The sequence below is a fragment of the Mus caroli genome, unplaced genomic scaffold, assembly GCF_978045245.1.
Source record: "Mus caroli unplaced genomic scaffold, Mus_caroli_1 scaffold_14, whole genome shotgun sequence".
NCBI lineage: Eukaryota > Metazoa > Chordata > Mammalia > Rodentia > Muridae > Mus > Mus caroli.
The window spans coordinates 29287848-29307274 of NW_028227269.1; the positions used below are offsets into that span (position 1 = coordinate 29287848).

Sequence of the window (19427 nt, forward strand, 5' to 3'; positions counted from 1 at the left end):
CATTGCAGAATTAAACCCTTTCAACTGTAGGGTACTTTCAACCCCTTCAGGCTGTGCAGCTAGCCCTTGGGAATCCCAAGCGTCTGCGGGGCCAAATACTGGAGAAACTGCATCGGGGCACGGGCTGATTTGGAGAATAATTAACACAGGTTTCTAAACTCCAAGAACAGCGAACTCTATGGTCTAATGATTATAAACTTCCCTAGGCCCAATTTCATTTCAGCTGAGTTAAAAACTGACCAATCAGCCGCTTAATCCCTTCTCCTTGTGATGGCTGGAAAGTAGTCACATCTGACTGGTCTAACAACTGACTTAAACTCCCTCATTCCAGGGTCAGACTAAGGAACGCTTTAAGGCAGTCGAGTTGGGCTCCTACAAAGGTTTGTTTGGGGTCTAGTCCCCAAGCTCTTTTTCCTTTCTAAGGTTCCCCCAGTGACAGAGACCCTCTGTTTACCCCCACTTAACCTTGCAGTGCTAAGAGAGGCTTCTTTAGAGCCCCGCCCCCATCTCCCCTCCCTGCGTGCTTAAGGTGGTTGCAGGATTCTGTTTGTAGTGTGGAGAAGGGTGTCTCATCAACAGTCTCCAACTTCCTGGCTGTGTCAACCCTTCCACCGTGAGATGGGAAAAGGAATTCAAGAAATTACCTGGGATCAGGTAACACAGGTTATTTTGTGTATATTTTAACAGAAGAGAATTCAGAGCCATAACCCCCTGGGTGCCAGAGACTATAGGTACGTCCCGAATAAATTCGTGCGCAAAGAATGTGCAGCCAGTGGTGTCCTTCCTATGAAATAGGAAGACACCACACATGTAGCACCCACCCACGCAAAGCTCTAGCTCTTTGATCCTGAGTCGTGGTGTAAGGATGCTTATAGGAGCTCCAGTTCCTAAGAGCCAGACAGGTTGACCCTCTTTCTAAGGGCTTAACCTAGCTCACCTCCCTCCAGCGCTTGTAGCCAGAGTTCCTAGCCTTGGGCACATTTCGTGACTCACTTCTTATAAACGTAGATGTGTGAGTCCGCGGTAGGTCCTACCGGCCCCCTTTGCCGGCCGATCTACACACCTACCTCCCGGATCAGCCCCGACGCATCCCTCCCCAACTTGCTCCACTTGGGAAGCGCGCCCAGAAACGGACCCGCAAGCCCACGCTGGGAACTCAAGTACCAATGCCCTACAGCTTCAGCAGACGCTGCCTTAAAACAAAAGAGGCGCCTGGGGAGGTGGGACCTGGACCTCAACCCCCACCCCTAGCCAACTTGCTGTCCTCCGCCCCCTCCGCCCCCGCTCTCCATGTGCGCATGAGCAGAGACGCCTCCCTCGGTTCCTCCCTAGGCGAAACTTTCTAATTCCCTTCTTTGGGCCGGTGGGCTGCCAGGAGCGGGTTGAGCGCTCGCCCAGTCGGGTGAGGAGAACAAAGTAGCTAAGCGACTTGACCCCCTTCCTGGGCCCAGCCCCCGCTTCCGTGGGAGCGGCAGGAAATGGAAGGGCCCCTCTCCTCTCTCCCAACATTTGCCTTTTCTCCCCGCTACCTCTCCAGAAAGGAAGACCCGAAGAAAAGACAGGCAGCTTGCCTGCTGCGTCCTCCTTCCCGTGTCGCGTCCCCTCGGCTGCGAGGACTGCACATGGGGCTGCTCCAGGTGTTCGCCTTTGGTGTCCTAGGTAACTCAATAAGGGTTGGGGGGAGGGGTGTGCTCCGGCGTTAGGGAAGAAAACCCCAAACCGGTTTGCCCCCGCTTTGAAGGCAGTCTTAGGGGGTCGGGGGAGAGAGAGTGGTTGGAAATGACGCCGTGAGATCGCCACCGCTCTCGCTTCGGTGGTGGCCAGGGACCGCGCACGCGGAGCTCCGCGGACCCGCATCCCCTGGGTTCTGCGCACAGAGCTCGCGCTCCTGCAGGTTTCCGAGGTGATCGCTCCAGGGCTTTGCACCTTTTACCAGTTAAACGCTGTTTCCCTACTGGGAAGGCAGGCTCCCTGGTGTGACTGGGCTGACTGCGGAGGGTCCTGGAAAAACCAATTACGCACAAAAGTGTCGGGGCCCAGAGCAGGCTTCGACTTGGGAACAGATTGGAGCCATGTGGCTTTAACTAACCATCCTTGTTTGTCTCGGGGTGGCACCATGAACAGTTGGGCCGGGTGCTTTGCTGGAATGGCGAAGCGTTGAAGCCACTACAGAGACACACCAGCCATCTCTAGCTCAGGGAAACAGCTTCTGTGGCAAACGCGATGCTTTACCCGGCGCGATCGCCGGTGACCCTGGCGCGTGCACGCGGACATATTTTTGTGTCCCCCCCCCCCACGCCCACAGATTAACCACACTCACACCGAGGATGCACTCACTGTCCTGTGCACGCGGGTTTTCATTAGCGGGTGTGCAGCGCGTGGCAGGGTTAACCTCACTGCGCCCTGGTCCAGACACTTCGAAGTGCCTGGGTCACTCAGTCCACCTTTCATAGAGGGGCAGATCAGAGTAGACAAAAGAGTCAGTTGGATTTTCTGGGTGCTGCGCTCAGCTGACTGCTAGTCAGACCTAATGACGAGTCTGAGTCTTTTTTTTTTTTTAATTTCATCCTTCTCTCTTTTCCTTGCCCCAGCTTTCCAGGCCTTTTCTGCGCCTCTCTCTCCACCGTGTTTTTTCTATGTAGTCTCCTTTCTTTTTAATCCTCTCTGTCTGCCCCTCCTGCTGTTTTTCTTTTGCCCTGGCTTGTCGGTTGCTTTCTTCTTCGTTCTTCCTAACCTTGTTGCTTTTCTCTTCTGTAGCCCTATGGGGCACCCGAGTGTGCGCTCAGGAACCGGAGTTCAGCTATGGCTGCGCGGAAGGCAGCTGCTACCCTGCCACTGGCGACCTTCTTATCGGCCGAGCGCAAAAGCTCTCAGTGACCTCGACATGTGGACTGCACAAGCCAGAGCCCTACTGTATTGTCAGCCACCTGCAGGTAAGACGCGAGTCTTGAGAATGCATTGTGGGCTGCATCCTCCTCCTGGCCGATCAAAGGGGCTTGCCCAGGAGACTCCACATCCTGCTGTCAATCCAGATAGGAAGTACAACCAGCAGAGGAGCCCCGGGATGAAGCCAGTAGCTCAGTCCCAACCTCCATTTGCACAGTCGCATCCGCCAAACATTTCCTGCCACCTAACACCACCATCAGTAGGGGAAGCCCGGGGCTGCAGATGAGCTTAGCCTCTGTCCTGTGCCCTGTACGGTCCCCTGTATTTTGTTTTGTTGTTATTTATACTGTTTGATCAAACCCTTTTGAAATTGTGTATTGAAGAAGGTTCAGTCCTCTTCTTGCATTGTTGATGTTGGGTTTTCCATCTTTGGCTTAAGTATAAGGACGCCCCAAGTGCTGAAGGCTTTCGAGGTGATTCAGTTATGATCCGACATACTTTCTTACTGAAAAATGCCCTGGTTGTCATGGCATCATCATAGTGGAAGACGGAAATGAAATTTCTGAGCTGCATATGCTTCTGAAAGTGGTCTCAGGTTTTAGATTTCATTGGTCATGTTTAGATAAGAGCTAAAGTGAGAAAAAAAGTCAGTCTTATCCCTCCACCACCCCTACCTCACTCTCCGGGGAAAATAAAAAGACGCTCGAAATGGAATGGGGCCTCTGACAGTAACAGGTGTTAGTCTGTGGGTGACCTGGGCTTTGCACATGTAATATAATGGCGTCACAACATGGCAAAGTGGATTCCACTCCTCTGCTTCCAGGTTTATACAGAGCTGTCTAGACTGCTTCCTCCTGATTAGAAGGGAGGCTATAATTAAACTTTTTTTTTTTTTTTTTTTTTTGTAGTTCTGGTAATTGTTCTTCAGAACAAGTTTCCTTGGCTACAAGTTAATGAAGGCAATTCATGTTACCTTTTCTAATGTTAGCATTTTAATTTCTCCTAAAACGTCTCACTAACATTTACTTCAGAGGTCAGGGTGCTCTCTCTGTCCGTGAGTCACCAGATCCTGAAATCAGCTTTGTCCACAGTGAAAACTTCACTTAAAAGCAAGGAGAGCCAAACTCCCGGGTTTGTATGGTTAGCTGTGACACTGTAGAATGCTGGTCTGAGATCTCAGGATCTCCCCTCTCTGTGAAACACTGAGGAGTAGAGAATGAAAACATGGTACTGTAGTTCCTGATCCCTTTGTACCCCAGCCCTGACTGCCCCAGGGGTCCTGCCCCATCCCCCATCCTCGAATTTTTTGGTGAGAAGTTAATTAAATAGATGCAAATGTTAAAGTACAGTCTATATTGGCATTGCATTATCTCTGACCAAATTCTGATTATAAGATGTGCATTGGTCTGTAGCTATTTCATGCTTAACATCATTTTTTGATGTAAAAATAATCTGTATTCTAGAAAATGTAGGCATAGAGCCAAGCTTCAAATGAGAACAGAAGTCCTAAGTGTTGTTTATGGTTCACTGTGACATGCTGTGAAGAGGAGAGATCTTACCCTCCAGTGGCTATGCTCTCATTTAGAAAAAAAGAAAAAAGAAAACAAGAAATGAATTTACTTCTATGGGAACCAAAGTCTGTCCTCATTCTAGCCTGTGCTCATGTGGGATCCTCAGAAGTGCCCTCCGTTCACGGTGATCCCAGCACAGGACTTCCTGCCCCAGATACTCTGAGCAGTTTGCAGGTCAGCCTGCTCCCTCTCCACCATCCTTGGAGAAAGCAGAAGCTAAGAACCTGGTCCTTCAGGATGCGGTTTTTCATCTATGGTTCCTGCCTCACGTAGGCTTTAGAAAATCAGGCAGACAGTTTTGGGTTTTGTTCTTGTTTTTGTTTTCCTTTCCTTTCCTTTTGCACTATGTCAGCAAAAACTCTCCGTTACCTCTTTTGCATGTGACTTCCGAGGAAGCTGCACACAGAGATCAAGATGTAAGCGGAGACATTTAATTTTGATTAAATTAGTAGCTTATGGAAACAATGCCCTATTTTACTCTTGATCTTCAGTTGCAAGAAAGGAAGAAATAGTTTTCTGGAGCATTTTGGACAGTTCAGTAAGTTTAAAAGTGAGAAATAGGCCATAATTTTTCCACATTCATCTTTCTTGAAGGTGGTCGTCTGTTTTCTGTTCTGTGGATTTAATGACTTTTTTTTTTAATGACATTGCTTCATGGACCCATGCTACTGTTGTGTTTTTAGGAGGACAAGAAATGCTTCATATGTGACTCCCAAGATCCTTATCATGAGACCCTCAATCCCGACAGCCATCTCATTGAGAATGTGGTCACAACATTTGCTCCAAACCGCCTTAAGATTTGGTGGCAATCTGAAAATGGTACGTGATGAGTGTGGGAGCAAGTTCCATGGAGTGTGTCTGGGAACTGGGAAGAAGGTCACATGGGTATTTGTGACTATGATTCGCTTCTTGGTTCTCTGATTAGAGCCCTTGACAGAATTACTGTCTGGAACACTCACCTTACTTAGTTAAATCTGACCCTCCATCCTGAAGTTCGTGACCTGTTAGGAAGCAGCCTTTGATGCTAGACCAAAGGAGTTTGCGTAGGCCTCACCCTGTGGGGGCTTCTGGGGAGTGTGTGTGTGCTGAAGGGAGTCAGGAGAGAGAGAGCATGGGAAGGCTACACACCTCAGGCCTGTCACCTTTTTTGTTGTTGTTACCAGTCCTCAAGGAAGAAGATGGATAACAACAACAAAAAAAAAATGCATAGCCCCTCCCCCACCTTCCAGCCACAGAAGATTCCTGAAACAACTGATCGTCCCATAAAATAAGAACTGTGACAAGACTGGGCAGCTTGTCTCCTTGTTTAGCAGGGATGTGAGTGTAGCCTAAGCAAATCAAACAGTCAGATATGGTAATGTTGCTAGAAAACCAAGGCTATGTGAAATCTAGGGAACAAAGGTACAGTTGGTGAACCGGTTACTTTAACTATGTAACTTGGATCTTAGTGGGTTTTTTTTTTTTTTTTTTTTTTTTGAACAACTTGTTGCTTTATATGAAACACAGGTTGGCTTCAAACTTGAAACCCTCCTACCTCAGTCTTAAAATTGGATTCCCAACCTGAGACTGCCATGCATGCTGGACTTCATTACATCCTCTTATTTTTTAAAATTATAGGAGCCCTTGTACTGAACGTAAGCTTCCATAAACAACCTGGAAACTTCTAGATCTGCCCATTAGGTGTCCTGTATCTTTGGCTGGCACTTGTCATTTTCCCACCCTGTTATGAGGAATTCCTTTATGGCTTTCAGTAACTGGCAGGTTTTGTTTTTTTTTTACAAGAACTCGGATTCTAGTCTAGTTTATTGGTCAGTCTTGAGACTCCTATTGGATACAAACTTTGCCTGAGAGAGAGATGGGCCCTCTGGAAGCATGTAGCTAACTTTTCAGAATTGGTAGTTTCTACAAGGGAGTGCACACCTGAGTCACAGAGGTCTGCAGAAACAGCTTCAGCCTTTTTGTGAGCAGAGTCTAGGCGCTCTTCCTGACCTCCCACGCTTTGGGGTGACCCCTGCAATGAAGTAGAAATACATTGCATTGCTTCTGGGACATTGGGAAGATGGCCCCATTTTAGCTAAGAAATGTTAAAATAGTTTTCGATGTGGTTAAAGGTTTTCTTAATGATGTCAGGAGTTCATTTGTTTCAATAGCTTTGAGGGGAACAAAAGGACCCAGATGCCAGAAAGATTTTGCAAACAGTGGAGCCTGAGCTCTGTCATAGAGAGAAGATGAGATTAGACAGATGGGGTTTGGCATCCAGAAAGTCACCCATTGTTACTCTACCTTGTCATCTGGGTTGTCTGATAGCTCACAATGGAAGACTCTGTGATTCTGACTTTATCTCCTTTCTGTGTGTTGGGTGGGAGCTGGGCGGTTAGAGGGTGAGGTTGAACCCAAGGCCTCGGGCTCAGGGCCTGGCCTGGAATCCCCAGTGACTTTTAACTCACTCTTAGATATGACAAGTCACACACCATAAAATAATCTTGGTCTCTTCTCTGTGGATTTTGTTTCTTCCCATAAATAAGAGGAAAACCTCAAACCACCCTACTTTATCAGGCTGTGAATCTGAAAGGAATGCGCTTTGGGGTCGCAGTCCCTTTGTTACAGGAATGTTGCTAGTCTTGCTTTGTGCTTTACCTGGTTTCATTATTTCTCTCTTAGTTCTGAACAAACGTCACAGGTTTTCAAAAGCCTAGAAGAGGAGAAACGTATAGTTGCTCAGCTAATACTTCACTCAAAAAGAACTGCCCAGCGTGGTTTTGTCCGGTTCTTTTTAGCGAGTTAGATAAGGCTCATTGCTATGATTGCCGTGTTTTTCTTTAGCATTCCAACTAACTCATATCCGTTCCAGTGACCACTTTTCCCCCCCTCAGTCGGCTTGGCCATTTTCCAGCAGGCAAGTTTATTTCAAAAGGTCCTACTGACTTCCTGAGAATATACCAGCTGTAGCATGATTCATTCTGACACATTCCTGTCTTCCAGACTTCTTTGCTTGGGAAGATGGACCCTGGGGGCATCTCCTTACAGGGACTGTAGAACTGTCCTCTTAACCCAGGGAGGCATCTTCGGGGTCTCTGGGGGGTTAAGGGGAGGAGTTTCTTCTCCCTGGAATTCCAGTGGCTTTTTTAGTGTGTTCAAGTGGGTCTCTGACCCTCAGGGCACCATGCGCCGTACAGCTTTGTTTGCGCAGGCTTTTCCCCTGGAAGGGGAGAAGTTTGTGTTTGTTCAGGGACAGGCTGATTTATCTGATGGGTTCTTGGCCTCAGAGGCAGAAGTGTATAGTGGAAGGTCGCTTGCACTAAGGATGAGTTTCCCTGACTTGGCACACGTCACCAGGTGTGATGCTAACCTGCTTTCTTTGCAGTCAGTTGGGGGCGGGGACGGACGTAATTATTTGTATTTCTTCTGTGTCTCTGCAGACTGACCCCCTATTGTGCACTGCAAGTGTGTGTCGGGGGAGGGGGTGCCTTTGGCTTGGAGGGTTGGGGGCAGTGGGTGTGGCTTCCTGAGCAAGCAGTATTGAGAGGGGCCTTCTGCCAGATGTCTGCGGCAGTGAACAGATCCAGTAAGCAGAACTCCGGAATGATTTGTGGGGAACTAAAGAAGTGCAAAGGACCCCCCCCCCAAGTCCCACCCTCACACTAATAACATCAACTCCAGTTTTAAGACACAAGGGGAATCTTGTATGAGGGTCTTGAGGACCATTTAAGAAGAGAGTCAGCTGTTCAGAGGTGTTCCCTGTTGGTCTTACCATTTCCTTTACTGCTTATGAAAATGCAGGTGTGGAGAACGTGACTATCCAACTGGACCTGGAAGCAGAGTTCCACTTCACTCATCTCATCATGACTTTCAAGGTAAAGGAAGCCCTGCTGCCTCGGATGCAGGCTCGAGAGCTCGGTGACTGCCACATCCAGAGACAATCTTTCTTATATGAGTTGGCCTAAATGAGAACTTAAATGTTAATTGTTGTCCTAATTTGGGATAATTGTGATGCTTTCAAAATAGGGACATGAGTAACTGCCCTTCTCACGTGCTAGCTTCATGTCAGTAAGTAGATACTTCATCCTAATTTATCTATAAACTTTTAATTAGAGACCCCTTTCTTTCTCCCATTGAGAAAGGCAGCACTTGACTCCCTTCCAAACCACAATAAAACATTTGCAGAGTACATCTCTGATCCTTCATGGTCATATTCTACGGCTGAATTTGGTAACTGAAAACGAAGTAATGTTTCAAGTCTTAGGTTCCAAGATTTTGCCAAAACTGTGGGACGAGTTTTACAGTTCCTAAAGAAAAATGCATGCCTTCTTGAATGCAGTTAGTTTTTTTTTCTCTCCATTTTTCTTTTCAAGATGTAGAATGACTCTAGGACTAGGGAATGTCTCTGTACAAAGTGCCTTTGTTTCTGAAGCAGCTGCCTGAAAATGACAGACTTCACATGGCTCAAAGTACATGTTGGCACACATAAAACTCATAATTTAATTATTGCTCCCCAGATGAAGATCACCTTTGGGTACTTTTCAGTTGGAGTTGGGGACTTGCTGGCATCCTCTCAGATTAGGAAAAGGGGCTGGGGATCAGTTTATCTTGCTGGCAAGGAACCATGGAAATCTCGCTTCTGTCTGGTACCCAAGTATGAGAAGCAGAGGAGGAGCAAGGGCAGGCGTGGGGGTCAGAATGCAACTCGGAGGGGCATCAAGCTCTGTGGTTCCCAGGCCTGTGTACCTCACCCCTTTGCTGTCCCCCAGTGGTCCACTGTGACTGATGGGGCAGGCAGGGTGATGGAGACACCAAATGCAGACAGTGGTTGGATAAGGGCTATTACTAGCTGATCAGGGACTCCTTGCTGCCTGCGGTCTCCTTTCATGGGCCACACTACACCTTAGTGGTTAAAATTAAACTCTGTCCCACATGAAGATGTCATTTTTATGTTTTGTGACCTTTAAAATATTTACAGTCCTCTTTATTGATGTTCGTGGCACCGTCTTACTTTGGAGAGAGCATCTGCTACACAGACGTGGATGGCTCTGAGTTCATTTACGTTCAAAATCCTTAGAGTGCATATTCTGTGGACTAGTGGGCCAGAGATGAGATTCTGTTCTACACCTAGGTGCTGAAGGTTAGTCTGAGAAGGTGCTGAGGTGTGGACTGTAGGTATAGGATGTGGACCTCAGCATGAGGGAGAAGGTTCATCCTTCCAGGTTCCAGCTTCTGTGAGACAGCAGAACCCACGCGTTTGCCATGCTCTGGGCCAGCTAGTCTGTTAGCTTGTATTGTGAGAAGACTTTTCCTGGGGAAACAAAACCCATTCATCTACTCCTACCCCAGATAGGAAACCCCTGACAGACCAAAGTACCCGTGCTGATGCTACCAGAGTCCAGCGCATTGGTGAGCCAGTGAGTTTTATTGGAGTTACAGGAATTGGTGGTATAACAGTTACTTATAGAAATGTGGGTGAGGGGTTACTTATAGGAGCAGAAATGACTCAGATAGTTGCAACTCCAAGGCCCACTACAGCATTGATGACAGCTCACAAAAGCTGGGAAACCTGGAACCCTCTGCATAGCCTGCAGGCCACTCAACAGGTTAGAGAGTGTCCTTTCTGTGTGCCTCGGTTGATCTAAACCTCTTTCAGGCAGCTCAGCTAATTACTGCTTGTCTCATAGTTGGTTTTGTCTGAGAGTTTTCTTTGCTGCTTGGCTTCCTCCTCTCAGCTTATATTTGGGACCTAGAGAATCTGGTCAGTTTCAGGGACTTCCTGGAGCTGTTTTGAGTTGTTTCCCTTCCTGCTCAAGGAGCTTCCTTCAGGATGGAATCTTTAGTTTAAATCTTGGGAGGAAAGTATTACATAACAGCCTGGCATAAGGAAAAAACTTCAGGAGCGGAGACCAATCGTACCCTTTACCTGGGCCAGGAGGGATGAGAAAGATTTCAGAGGGAAGATATAAAGGAAAACTGCCATTGGTCTGAGAACAGTGACACCTTTGCTGTGCTCTTTGGGCAAGACTTGTTCAATAAGTACTGCATCCATTTGTTTCAAGGTCAGGGAGGTGAAGAAAGTAAGTATGGAGAAGCAGGCCCCAGTCAGCAGGACCTTAACTCTTTGCTGAGGAGTGGAAACTTTATAGGCAGTAGGGAGCCACAGACTTGTTGGTCACAAAAATAATTTCGCAAGGAAATCAGACATGATGGCACAAAGCCCGAACTTCAGAAGTTGGGTCTCGGTGGGTTCAAGGCCAGTCTGATCTATATAGCAAGTTCCAGGCTAGACTGGTGTACTGGCTAGTTTTGTGTCAACTTGACACAGCTGGAGTTATCACAGAGAAAGGAGCTTCAATTGAGGAAATGCCTCCATGAGATCCAACTGTGGGGCATTTTCTCAATTAGTGATCAAGGGGGAGAGATTCCTTGTGGGTGGGACCATCTCTGGGCTGGTAATCTTGGTTCTATAAGAGAGCAGGCTGAGCAAGCCAGGGGAAGCAAGCCAGTAAAGAACATCCCTCCATGGCCTCTGCATCAGCTCCTGCTTCCTGACCTGCTTGAGTTCCAGTCCTGACTTCCTTGGTGATAAACAGCAATATGGAAGTGTAAGCCGAATAAACCCTTTCCTCCCCAACTTGCTTCTTGGTCATGATGTTTGTGCAGGAATAGAAACCATGACTAAGACAACTGGGATACATAACCACAACGTGTTTTGTTTTTGTTTATTTGTTTTTTTTTTGAGCTGTAGATTATAGAGCATTTTAAATTTCCAAATGTCAGAAGCTCACCGGTCCTTGGAACACTTTACTGTGTATCCACATTGCTTCTATGCCCCACAACTCTTTGCCCTGGCTGCTCTGCACTGCAGAGGAGACGAGGCCCCTACTTCCTGTGAATGGTTGCTTGGGTGCTTTAGAATCAGAGGCTGACCTTGAAGTGGAGAAAGCGCGGAGGCAGGTCAGGGGAAGGAAAGGGTTGTGTCCAAGATAGCCGGGAAGTCGAAGTCCTTAGGAAGATGTGGGTCTCCCTAGTAGTACTGTAAAGGAAAGCGGGGACAAAGATGAAGAGCTCATGTTTATCCTCAACCAAGCTGGCTCTGGAGGTGGCTGCTTACGAGGTGGATTGGGTTTTCTTAGGTTAGAAAAGCTTGTTTATGTGCATGTGCCAGTATGTGCCAGTATGTTTTTGTTATAGACAGATGTTTCCAGTCTCTTCTGTTTATTATGCATTCAGCGGTCCCTGTGCAGCCCAAGAAGGGGCCTGAGAAGGTTGGTGACTAAGTAAGGAGGTGGGAGTGGGGAGAGGCTTCCGTCCTTTAGGTGAAGTGTGTGGTTCCGGTTTCCAGCAGCTTCTTAACTCCACAGGAAGTTGGATGACTAGGCAGTGTCCCTTGGGATTTAGAAGTTTCCAGAAAGCGAGAGACAAGGCAGCAGAGCCAGGACAAGCAGGCTTCTGTGTGTTTCTTCTCTGCTGTCTAAGGATACAGAGATATCAGACTAGGTGTGCCCCGCCCAAGCCTCTTAAGCCTTCCCAACTGGGAGCGTGGCCTCATGGGATTGGTCATGCCTGCACACCTGCCATACCAGGTTCAGATGGTCAGAGCAGCTTCTCCATTCCCCTTCTAAAGTCCTTAGTCTACGATTCTCTGCAGTTTGATAAAAACATTGTCGTCTTCTGCCTTGCCTTCATCAGACAGGGTTATCAAGGATGCTAGCAGGTTATCAAGGACATTAGCGGAGTTTTGCTAGTTCCCAACATCAGGCTCTGCAAAAGCTCCGTCTGCCAAGCGATGATCTTATTTAATTCAGGAATTCATATTTACTTAAGCTCTGTTTTCTAGGCTGGCTGAACTTTCCTTTGACTTTTCTCCACGGCAATCTGGCTTCCTCTTCCTAAAGTGCGCACAGCATGTTCATGGCTGGGAAGCATCTGCCCATGGCCCATTTCCATCTGCAGTCTTTCTTATTTACTCTTGACTGTATCCTTCATGGCCTCCTGAAGTCTTCGGTGTGTTTTGAGGGGTTTGTCTTGTTCCTATTCCTCCCCAACCTTCTGCCTGATCGCTTTTCTGCTAGGCCACTGGCTGGGGAGGAGGAAGGTACGCATGTGTGAGCACACAGTCAGAGCTGAAGCGAAAGGTTCCTGTTCTTCCATGTCCAGCCTGTTGGGCATTTTCCTAGAGTGCTGGCCTTTCTCTTGCCATTGGCTTTGTTGGAGGGAATTCAAGTATTAAGTGATCACCATGACTTCCAAATCCACACCGCAAAGCTGAATGCCCATCACATATGACTGCCCTCAAACGAGGTTGAGAGGCTCGCTGCTCGCGCCATTTTCAACCGCCCCACCCGTGCTTTGGGGCCTATCTACTTTTCCTCTAAGATCTAATAGATAGAGTGTATGTAACTCAGTGCAGTGTGCTGTCACTAACAGGCCAGTAGACTTCATGGCTCTCTGTCCATGTTATACCTTTAGAGTGTGAGACCTTCTTCATCTTTTCTTTGGTTCCTCTGTTTCTTGTCATCTTCCATGTTTAATGACAGTGCTGTCAGAGTTATTTTCTATGTATAAGCTTTCATTTTGTTAGGTCCCATAAATCTTTTAGTGTTCTCACTTATATGGCAAAAAGGCAAAGAAAGTCTGTTAGCATGTCAAACAATAATGCCTCCCTATGCTGCACTGGGCATTGAACCTGGGCTGAATCCCCAGCCCTTGAGATCCAGTTTGATGCCATCTCTCTGAAATAGTCTCTGGGTTTTTGTTTTTCCTTTAAAACTACTTACTTTTGTGGTACAGTATGCATATCAGTATTCCCCATTCTTACGTGTACCACTCAGTGATGTTAGACGTACTCAGGGTATCGCAAGTCTATCACTGCTGTCAGTTTCCAGAACTTTGTCATCACCCTAGATAGGAACTTGAACTAGTCACTAAATAGTCACCCCTGTTGTCTCACCCTTCTTCCCCATGACCCCTTTCCGTTCCCATTTAAAATCCTAGGTGTTTCATATACATGAAATCATAATATTTGAAAATTTATATGACTTATTTCATTTAGCACAGTGCCTTCAAGGTCCTTGTATGTTATATGGTATCCCTTCCTTCTGCAGCTAAATAATAGTCTATTGTATTTATCACATTTAGTTCTTTAATTAATTTATCTACTTACTCACTTTATATCCCATTATACACCCCCTCCATCCAGCCCTACCACAGTTCCTCCCCCCTTTCTTCCCTCACCTTCTCCTCTGAGAAGGCAGAACTTCCCCCCCCCCCCATCACCCTCCCCATCCCCACCCTTGGCACATCAAGTCTCTATAGGACGAGGTGCATCCTCTCCCACTGAGGTCAGACAAGGCAGCCCAGTTGGGAAATGGGTTCCACAGGCAGGCAACAAGTTCAGGGAGAGCCCTATTCCAGTTGTTGGGGGACCCACATGAAGACCAAGCTGCACATCTGTTACCTATGGGGGGTGGGGCAGGAAATCTAGGTCCAGCCCATGCTTGCTCTTTGGTAGATGGTTCAGTCTCTGGGATCCTGCAAGGGTCCAGGTTTGTCAACTCTGTTGGTCTTCCTGTAGAGCCCCTGTCCCCTTCAGGTCCCTCAATCCTTCCCCCAACTCTTCCATAAGACTCCTGAGCTCCACCTAACATTTGGCTGAGGGTCTCTGTGCTTATTTCATCGGCTGCTGGGTGGAGCCCAGAGGACAGTTAAGCTCGGCTCACATTTTGTTCTTTACCAGCGAATAGGTGCTTGGGCTGTTGTGAGCAGTGCTGCTTGTTTTCTCACATTTCCTGTGATGGTGCTGTGGTGCTTGACATATTATTGTACAATGACTATGATTTTTACGTGTGTGTGTGTGTGTGTGTGTGTTCCTTATTAGGCTGTGTGTAGCATCTGGATGTTATATAAGCCACTGGCTGAAGCATCTATGGAATGATTAAATGAAGAAGTGAGAAAGCAGCATTCAGAATGAGTTCTCTCCTGGGCATGGTGGTTAATATACCCAAGTGTGTTTGCTACCAGGGCCTGTTTATTATCAGCTTCAAACAGAAACAGTTTGCTGATCTACCAGGCGGTTGCCACAAGTGCATCCTTTCAGGAAGAGCCTCCACAGAAATACCAACCACACAGAGTCAGCTTAGGCACACAGGAGTGACAAAAGGACAAAGTAGCAACCAGAAACACGGAATGAGACTCTCCTCCTGCTTTTAGACATTCCGCCCAGCTGCCATGCTGATCGAGCGGTCTTCTGACTTTGGGAAGACTTGGGGCGTGTACAGATACTTCGCCTACGACTGTGAGAGCTCGTTCCCAGGCATTTCAACTGGACCCATGAAGAAAGTGGATGACATCATCTGTGACTCTCGATATTCTGACATTGAGCCCTCGACAGAAGGAGAGGTTTGTATGCCTCTGATTAAGTTCTCTACTTCCTAGTCTGCTTTTTGATCATTGCAAAAATACCAACCCTCTTATCTATTTTTAGGTAATATTTCGTGCTTTAGATCCTGCTTTCAAAATTGAAGACCCTTATAGTCCAAGGATACAGAGTAAGTTTGTTTTGAAATACATACTTAGGTGGAAACAGTACTTACGGAGGGTCTCGTCCTACCCAGTGCTGTGTGGCCCGATATCTTGATACTCAGTCCTACATCCACCTAGATCTTCTTCCTTTCTTTGTGGTCTTCCAAAAAACCTACTTCAAAATACCAGTAATCAGTCTTCACTGATAAGAAACACATTTTGACTATGTCAGCAGAACTCCAAAAATCAGACTGACCGTACCACCTTCTGTTTTTGATGCTCGGTATATAAATTAGAGTACAGATTAAACTGCTGTAATCAAACACCCCCTAAATATAGCTTCTGGAATAAAACGGATGTTTCTTTTGCTTGTATGAAGTCAGCAGGAGGGATGTTTAATTGTATGTCTGTGGGTATTTTACCTGCATGTATGCGTACCATGTTCATGCCTCATGCTCTAGTAGGCCAGAGGAGGGCATCAGATCCCCTGGACATTGGAATTACAGAGAGTTGTAAGCCACTGTGTAGCCTGGAAATCAAACCCAGGTCCTCTGGAAGAGTGGCCAGTGTTTTTAACTACTTAGCCATCTCTCCAGCACTTGGAAGGATTCTCAAAGAAGAACTACAGCTCAGTTGCCATAGTTAGTTGCATTGTATAAAATACAAGATGCTATCCAGTTAGATTTGAGTGACAGATGAATAACATGTTCTTTTTTAGTACCCATGTAACATTTTAACTGGCACAAGTGTGCCCCATCTAGTATTTTATGGTTTTATGGTTAGTATGATTTTTTTTTTTATTGTGTGCTATTTAGGACTGACACTAAAACTGAGGGTTTATCATCAATTCTGTTTAACTGAGCATCCTTTATTACTTACTGAATCTGACAGTCCTAGCTATGAAACTGTACCTCTTCCTAGGATTGTCTACACTAGCAGAATTAGAACACCGTCGCAGCCCTCATTCTGATCTGTAGCGGTCAAAAATGAAGATAAGACTTGGAGGTTGTCATATCACTTCTGTGCATTGCTATAATTAGTCTCCTAGCTAGAGAACAGAAGATACTTGGGAAATATCTCTGGCAAGCTGGCCTGTGCTCTGCTAAAACTCTTGGCAAGAGCTCTTATCCTCAGGCGATGGGAAACAACCAATACTGAGAAAAATCCGAAGTGCCATCATGACGAGGAGATGTAGCAAGGTGAGGCCCATGTAGGCTTTTGATGGATGCAGAGTCGTGCGTACCAGGTGATGGGGCGATGGAATGGCAGGCGATTCTGGAGCTCATCTGATACAGGTCTTGGTTCAGGGGCTGGAGAGATGGCTCAGCCCTTGAAGGCCAGGCTCACAACAGTTTCTAGTTCAGTGTTCTCTGTGCTGTTCAGCAGTCGCTTGTTACTGCAGGACTACTTGTCAATCCATCTCAGGAAGCAGAATCAAACTCACTGGCTTTCAAGTCAGACCTAGGTTTAAACTGGGACTCTTGTCATAGTGTAGCTCCATGACCTGGTGCCTTAAAACTTTTCCATTCCCTCTTCCCCCATCTTGACCTGGTGGAGACAGAAATACCAACCTGAGGGCTGTTTGAAGGAAAACGAGCAGCCCAGTGTGCAGTTGGCTGAAGCTCTGGGTACTGGTGATGTTGACTCTGCCAACAGCTACAGCTTAGGGCTTGTGTTGAGACTGTCCTGTCAGAGTGAAAGCCATAGTGTCAGGGTGCCGGAGGGAGCTAGCCTCCCTTGTTCGGCCTTGCTATGAGGTTGCAATCAGTCGAGTAGAGACACATCTGGTTTTTGTTGGTCTTTGTCGGCTGTGTGCAGCCCTATTTTTAACCAAGGTCTCATGGAACTTCCACACTTGCAACATGGGAGATAAAAGTAGAAGAAAACCCAGGGGATGTTTACAGAGAAGTCTGCTTTCCAACTTACATTGACTTTAGTGTGGCCCAGACTATTCAGGGTCTATAGTTCATTCATTCATTCTGTTGTAAAACCAATTTTTAATGGCATGTCTGTGCCGTCTCTGAACAAGCCACGAGGCTGTTTCTTTAGGTCTCAAAAACCGGTAGTGAAAGATACCCATAGGGGGTAGATGGCTCAGTGGGTAAGAGCACCCGACTGCTCTTCCAAAGGTCCGGAGTTCAAATCCCAGCAACCACATGGTGGCTCACAACCATCCGTAACGAGATCTGACTCCCTCTTCTGGAGTGTCTGAAGACAGCTACAGTGTACTTACATATAATAAATAAATAAATCTTAAAAAAAAAAAAAAAAAAAAAGAAAGATACCCATATCGGCTCCAGGACAAATGGCACTGGAGTCCCTCACAGGGCTCACCTGCTCTGCAGGTGACTGAGGAATGTACTCGGTTCATGACCTTACGTTTCCCTGGCTTTTGTTGTTTGGTGGCATCTGGAGACCTGTTTCTAGGAAGTGCCCATGTTAGCTGATCACGCCTTTGATTTACTTAGTAATCAAGGGAACAGAATTTCTATCGTTGAGACCTTGGAGACTCACTTCAAAGTGATGTGCCTCTTAGAAGAGCAGGCAGCCTGAGGCTCTGTTGTTGTTCCTTATGTCGGGAGAGAGTGGGGAGCTCTTTCCTCCTTGGAGGACTCTATGAAGTTCAAGGGTTTCCAAATACTCCAGCTGCCCTCCACGTTTGTTTTGCAGCCTCTAGTCAATAGTACTCTCTGTGCAGGAGAGGTTTGCAGATGTTGCCATTCACAGCTGCCATTCAGAGCAAGATTGTGGGTTCTTTGTTTTGTATTTGATTTTTACAAAGAGCCTAAGTTTAATGCATGGACTCTCCCTTTCCAGCCCCAGCCATTTCTATAGTCTTCATTGTAAACTGTGCACGTGTTATAACTGTTTGACATGTTCATTTGGCGTCTGAAACAACCTGATGTACTGGGCTGCTACCATTCTGTCTTGTATCCTAAGTTGACAATATGCATTAGCACAAACACAAGTCAAGCTGGCAGGCGATTTCAGAATTCAGAGAGCAATGGGCAGATGGGCTGACCAGCTCCGGTGAGGTCCACTTCAGTAGGAGCTGCTTGGCTATTAAGGAAAAACCACCAGAGTAGCAGGTTGATTGGCCCTTGGTCTATTTAGTTATATAGAATGTGACCAACAGCTTCTCAAATAAGCTTCGACCTACAGACCTAGGGAGGAGGAGGAAAGCGTAAAAGAGGACAAACTGATTACTAAGAAACTGTTATGTAGAAGAAATAATTTGCCTGGCCACCTAGAACGAAGCCCCTTTGTCTTCATGTCGCTATACGGAATTAATAAATATGAAAGTGTTTTGCAAAAATATATAGACTACACTGTTGCTTAAAACTTGCTAGAAAGAGGCAGTCGTGAATTTGAGAGGGATCTGGGGAGACTAGGGAAAAGATGGGGTGAGGAAAGGGGAGAATAATAGAAATACAGTACACATATATAAGTAAAAAAAAAAAGTACTGTAAGACAAGCTTGGTTGAGACGTTCTTCTCCTACAAAGGGAGCTTTTCTCTATTGTTAAATCTGTTCTTGTAACTTGTATTTAAGTTGAAGGAACTTTCAAATAGCGTTTTCTCATTCAAAAATAAACACAACTGTTCCTGTTACAGTTAGAATTGGCACTCAGGATAAATATCTTTTTCTACCTGAAAATAATTTCTGACTTTGACAGCAAGGGCTGTGGGAGCCAGAAGGTATAGTAGTATTTTAGACCAAGGGGCGTTGGGTTCTGGAACTCCGTGGAGATTCTGGTGGCCTTCCCTGCCTCTGGAGGCTGTCACGCTGTGCTAAACCTTACAATCATCATCTAGTTCATTCAGGAGGGCGAAGTTTTCTTAGGCCTCTGCCATTTGTCCAGTCCTTCACCTAAAAGAAAGAACGTAGAATTGCTGCAGCATGCTTGCCTGTCTGATTAGACCTTTTCTCTTGGTGACCTCTGTAGATCTATTAAAAATCACCAACTTGAGAATCAAGTTTGTGAAACTGCACACCTTGGGAGATAACCTTTTGGACTCCAGAATGGAAATCAGAGAGAAGTACTATTACGCTGTTTATGATATGGTGGTTCGAGGGAACTGCTTCTGCTATGGCCACGCCAGCGAATGCGCCCCTGTGGATGGAGTCAATGAAGAAGTGGAAGGAATGGTAAGTGTCTGGGGAGAGCTTGTACTGGAGATCTGGAAGGCAAGGCAAAAAAACCAAAAAACCTGTCCTTAAGGCTGTCACAGTATTTTTTTTTAGGGGTTTTAATTTACCAAAATAGACTTTGCATTTTGCAACCTGTTGGTGGTTGAATGCAGATTTCCCTCTCTTGGAGAGTTGCTTAGGTTATGAGAACGTGTCCTGAGACTACTAGTTTCTTAGATCCTGAATTCGGTTTTGGAATCTATTGGGACAGGCTGACGGTTGTTGACGTATTTTATTTACCAAGGAGTAAAAAGCTGTCTAAATAACAATCTA

General features: G+C 46.4%; 1 protein-coding gene across 3 annotated transcripts in view; it reads left to right on the forward strand.

The window, feature by feature from the left end:
- Positions 1–362: 362 nt before the first annotated feature.
- The window catches only part of Lamb1 (laminin subunit beta 1), a 67062-nt gene continuing 47997 nt past the window's right edge, over positions 363–19427 (forward strand). The window contains exons 1-8 of one of the 3 annotated variants that reach the window (XM_029484614.1): positions 363–380; positions 1538–1659; positions 2758–2933; positions 5141–5276; positions 8238–8311; positions 14652–14840; positions 14926–14989; positions 18910–19112. In XM_029484614.1, the coding sequence (XP_029340474.1) occupies positions 1623–1659; positions 2758–2933; positions 5141–5276; positions 8238–8311; positions 14652–14840; positions 14926–14989; positions 18910–19112 (879 nt within the window). In that variant the 5' untranslated portion in view covers positions 363–380; positions 1538–1622. Of the gene's footprint in view, positions 381–1320; positions 1660–2757; positions 2934–5140; positions 5277–8237; positions 8312–14651; positions 14841–14925; positions 14990–18909; positions 19113–19427 lie in introns of those variants that run through there. The other 2 variants (XM_021179111.2, XM_021179110.3) reach the window with 2 other exon arrangements.